At 47.8% G+C, this 2,920-nt stretch overlaps 1 protein-coding gene across 1 annotated transcript in view; it reads right to left on the bottom strand.

Moving 5' to 3' along the window:
• Window positions 1-833: 833 nt before the first annotated feature.
• LOC103772361 (cyclic AMP-dependent transcription factor ATF-1-like) overlaps window positions 834-2,920 on the bottom strand; it is a gene marked incomplete at its 3' end in the record, with an annotated part of 4,729 nt that continues 2,642 nt past the window's right edge. Inside the window, exons 3-4 of the mRNA XM_008939691.1 lie at window positions 1,569-1,666; window positions 834-968 (exon numbers count right to left, since the gene is read on the bottom strand). Coding sequence (XP_008937939.1) covers window positions 834-968; window positions 1,569-1,666 — 233 coding nt within the window. The remainder of the gene's footprint in view (window positions 969-1,568; window positions 1,667-2,920) is intronic.

Raw genomic sequence — 2,920 nt, 5'->3', positions numbered from 1 at the left:
TGGCGGCGATGGCGACTGCGAGGAGAGGAACAGGGACAGCAGGGGTTGGATAATGGTAAATCTACAGGCTGCGGATCTCTTCCTGCCGCTGAACGACACCGCCAGGTTTGAAAGGGTCTTTGGCTTCCATCACTGTCAGCTCTCCAGTCCTGCCCTCACTGAACACGCCGGGTGTAAGCGGTGAGTGTGGGTAGAGGGGCAGCCGCAGGGGTGGCCTCTGGGAGGGCCCTGTGCCAGACACCAGCTCCATGTGGCCCCGTGCTGGCCACAGCTGGGGGTCCTCCGTGGAAACATACCCAAGAAAGGGCAAAAATCCACAGACAGGCCACAGAGTGAGGGGGGAAGAGACAGCAGCACGGACACCCCACATGGAGAGCCAGGCTGGGGCTGAGGCGCTCCAGCACCGGAGCAGGTCGCTTTTGCCATCACAAGCACAACGGCCACGAGCTGATGAAATCAAAGGAAAAAATCCTTTGTTTTGTTACCTCTGACAGCACAAGAACACCTTTTGGTGGGGCCCTAAGAGACAAATAACTGTATCTGCACCGATCTTACATTCTGGATTAAATCTGACAGCAGAAAACTGCCATATTTTGCATAACAACATCCTTCGAGTGTCCTGTCTTAATATGCAAAAATTAAACCAATGAAGACCTGAGTTTATCTGGAGTTTTTAGACACCATTCCAATTCCGTGGAAGAAGACCACCAACTTTACTGACTGTTGGGTAAATAAACCTTTTGATTTCCCTCTTACTCAAATATATAACAAAAAGAAAATCTGTATTTTGATGAATAAAAAACATGTCCAGTTTGGGACACATTCTGTCCAACGTACTGTATTGTCCAGTGCTCGTCTGGTAGATGGGCGTGGGAACGGACATGGAGGTAACAGTGGAGACACCAGGACTCTCCTCATCTCCTTTCCTATCACGGGTATCTTCAGAAGAAAGATCTTTCAAAATTTTGCTATAAAAAGAAGAGTCTCTGTATCAGCTCTGGAGTAGGGAAACCCCACAAGTCGCTGCAGCACCACTCACAAACGCCCAGCCCTGCTTTGTGTTACAGAAATAAACACTAATGTTTTGATGCACTACAGTTTCTGGAATTATCAAATTTTTTTATGAGGTGACAGCCTCAAACTCTTTCTGTAATTACATTTCTGTAATTTATATAGCCTGGTTTTTAATTTAAATATTTTAATCATTTCATGAGCTAAGAGCAACTCAAGTCACTGATTTATAAAGCACGTGCAAATCAGCACAAATCCCAGGTTTTCAGCTCTTATCCCCTGAAAACCACAGATGTTATGTTTCTAACAAATGTATTATTTGCAAATGTGGCATTTGACTACACTCCTCATTTTGGTGAGATGATACAACTGATTCAAACCACAGCTGATGAACCAATTGTCCTGCTACCACATCAGAGATGACAGCTACCGTGGCACCCCTGGGACCCCTGCTGCCCAAAAAGAGCCACCCCGTGCTGGCTGAGGAAGGGAACGAGGCTGGAGCAGGTGAAGCTGTGGAGAAGTTGCTGTTTTGGTGTGTCCCAGGCAGCACTCACCGGTAGGAGGGACGACGAGCCAAGATGCCTCGAGCCTTCTGGGAGGAGCCAATGCTGTCCGAGGAGTCCTGAGAGTCCTCGCTCTCGGACAAAGACACCTAGAGGGCACATGCCGTGGGGTTATCCAGGAGGCTTCAGCAAAGGCTCACAAGAAACTGCACGTTTTAACTGTACGTGAGCTGAAGCTGTGTGAAAACTACACAAATGGGGAAAAAAAAAAGCTCCAGAGATGCTCCTGAACTATTTATCACATGAAAAGCTGAAGACCGGCCGCCATCTGAAGGCAGCTGCTCCAGCTGGACTGAACTGCAGGGTCAGTCAGTGCCCAACGTTCCACCAGCAGTGTGAGGAAACACAAATGTTTATTCTTTTCACAAAAATCTTACAGGCCTGACTATCTTTACAGCTGATGTGGTCTGAAAAAGGCAAAACCCTCCCACACAAGAACTGTTGAAGGAGCTGGTGGGAAAGGAAACAGGAACATTGTTTATGGACAGAGCAGACATGGAATCCTTCACGCAGACAGCAGAGCCCTGTGTTCTGCTGGTCAGAGTGTAAGAGTCAAGTGAAAATAATATTCAAGCACATAAGGGAGTGAATATGCAAAGTATTATCTACAATTCTCTCTTCACTCCACTGTGTCCTCATTCAGCGAGTGTTATTTTTCTCTCTGATGCTCCCTACTAAATACAAGCTAACAAAAAATTCAGCTGTACTTATCTGTGCAAGGCCTCAAGGAGAATGTGGGACAGATGGCTGGGAACAGCTCTGAGCTGCTGCTGCAGGCACAGAGAGTAACCAACTACCAACCTTTAAAAAAAGCTGCTCAGGTGTTGACTATTTTTCCCCCCCTTTGAGCAACAAGGCCACAACAATCAAAAATATATATATATAAAAGGAAAGAATACAGTCAGTGGGGACCCTGCAACTAGAACATGATGGTAGGAGAGGGATTATCTCCAGTAAGGACAAGCTACTAAACCAGGTGCTGAACTGTTCTCAGCAGTGAACTGGGTTTCCCTTTCCACAGTCTGCTGTTTCAGGAAGCAGGGCAGCTGAAAAGGTGTTACAGGTGACTCTGCTTATCAGTTAGGAGCTGCACTGACAGATAAGCACAAGGATCAGCTGTAAGCATGGATGTGTTTTAGCTCAGCTCCACTCCCAGCCTAACTCCAACACCACGCTGCCCAGAGCTGAGTGGAGTCCCAACAGACCCGGCTGGGAGCTCCTCAGGGCACCCCTCTGAAGTGGCCTGGACAGAAATCACACGGAGAGACAAGGAGACAGTGTCACAGTGGACATGAGGTGAGCGACCCCCCATCACCCACTGCCACTCACATCACCCACTGCCA

This window comes from Merops nubicus, unplaced genomic scaffold, assembly GCF_000691845.1.
Source record: "Merops nubicus isolate BGI_N331 unplaced genomic scaffold, ASM69184v1 scaffold23464, whole genome shotgun sequence".
Lineage (NCBI taxonomy): Eukaryota > Metazoa > Chordata > Aves > Coraciiformes > Meropidae > Merops > Merops nubicus.
Note: the sequence above shows the minus strand (reverse complement) of the source record. Positions and strands in the feature narration are given on the sequence as shown.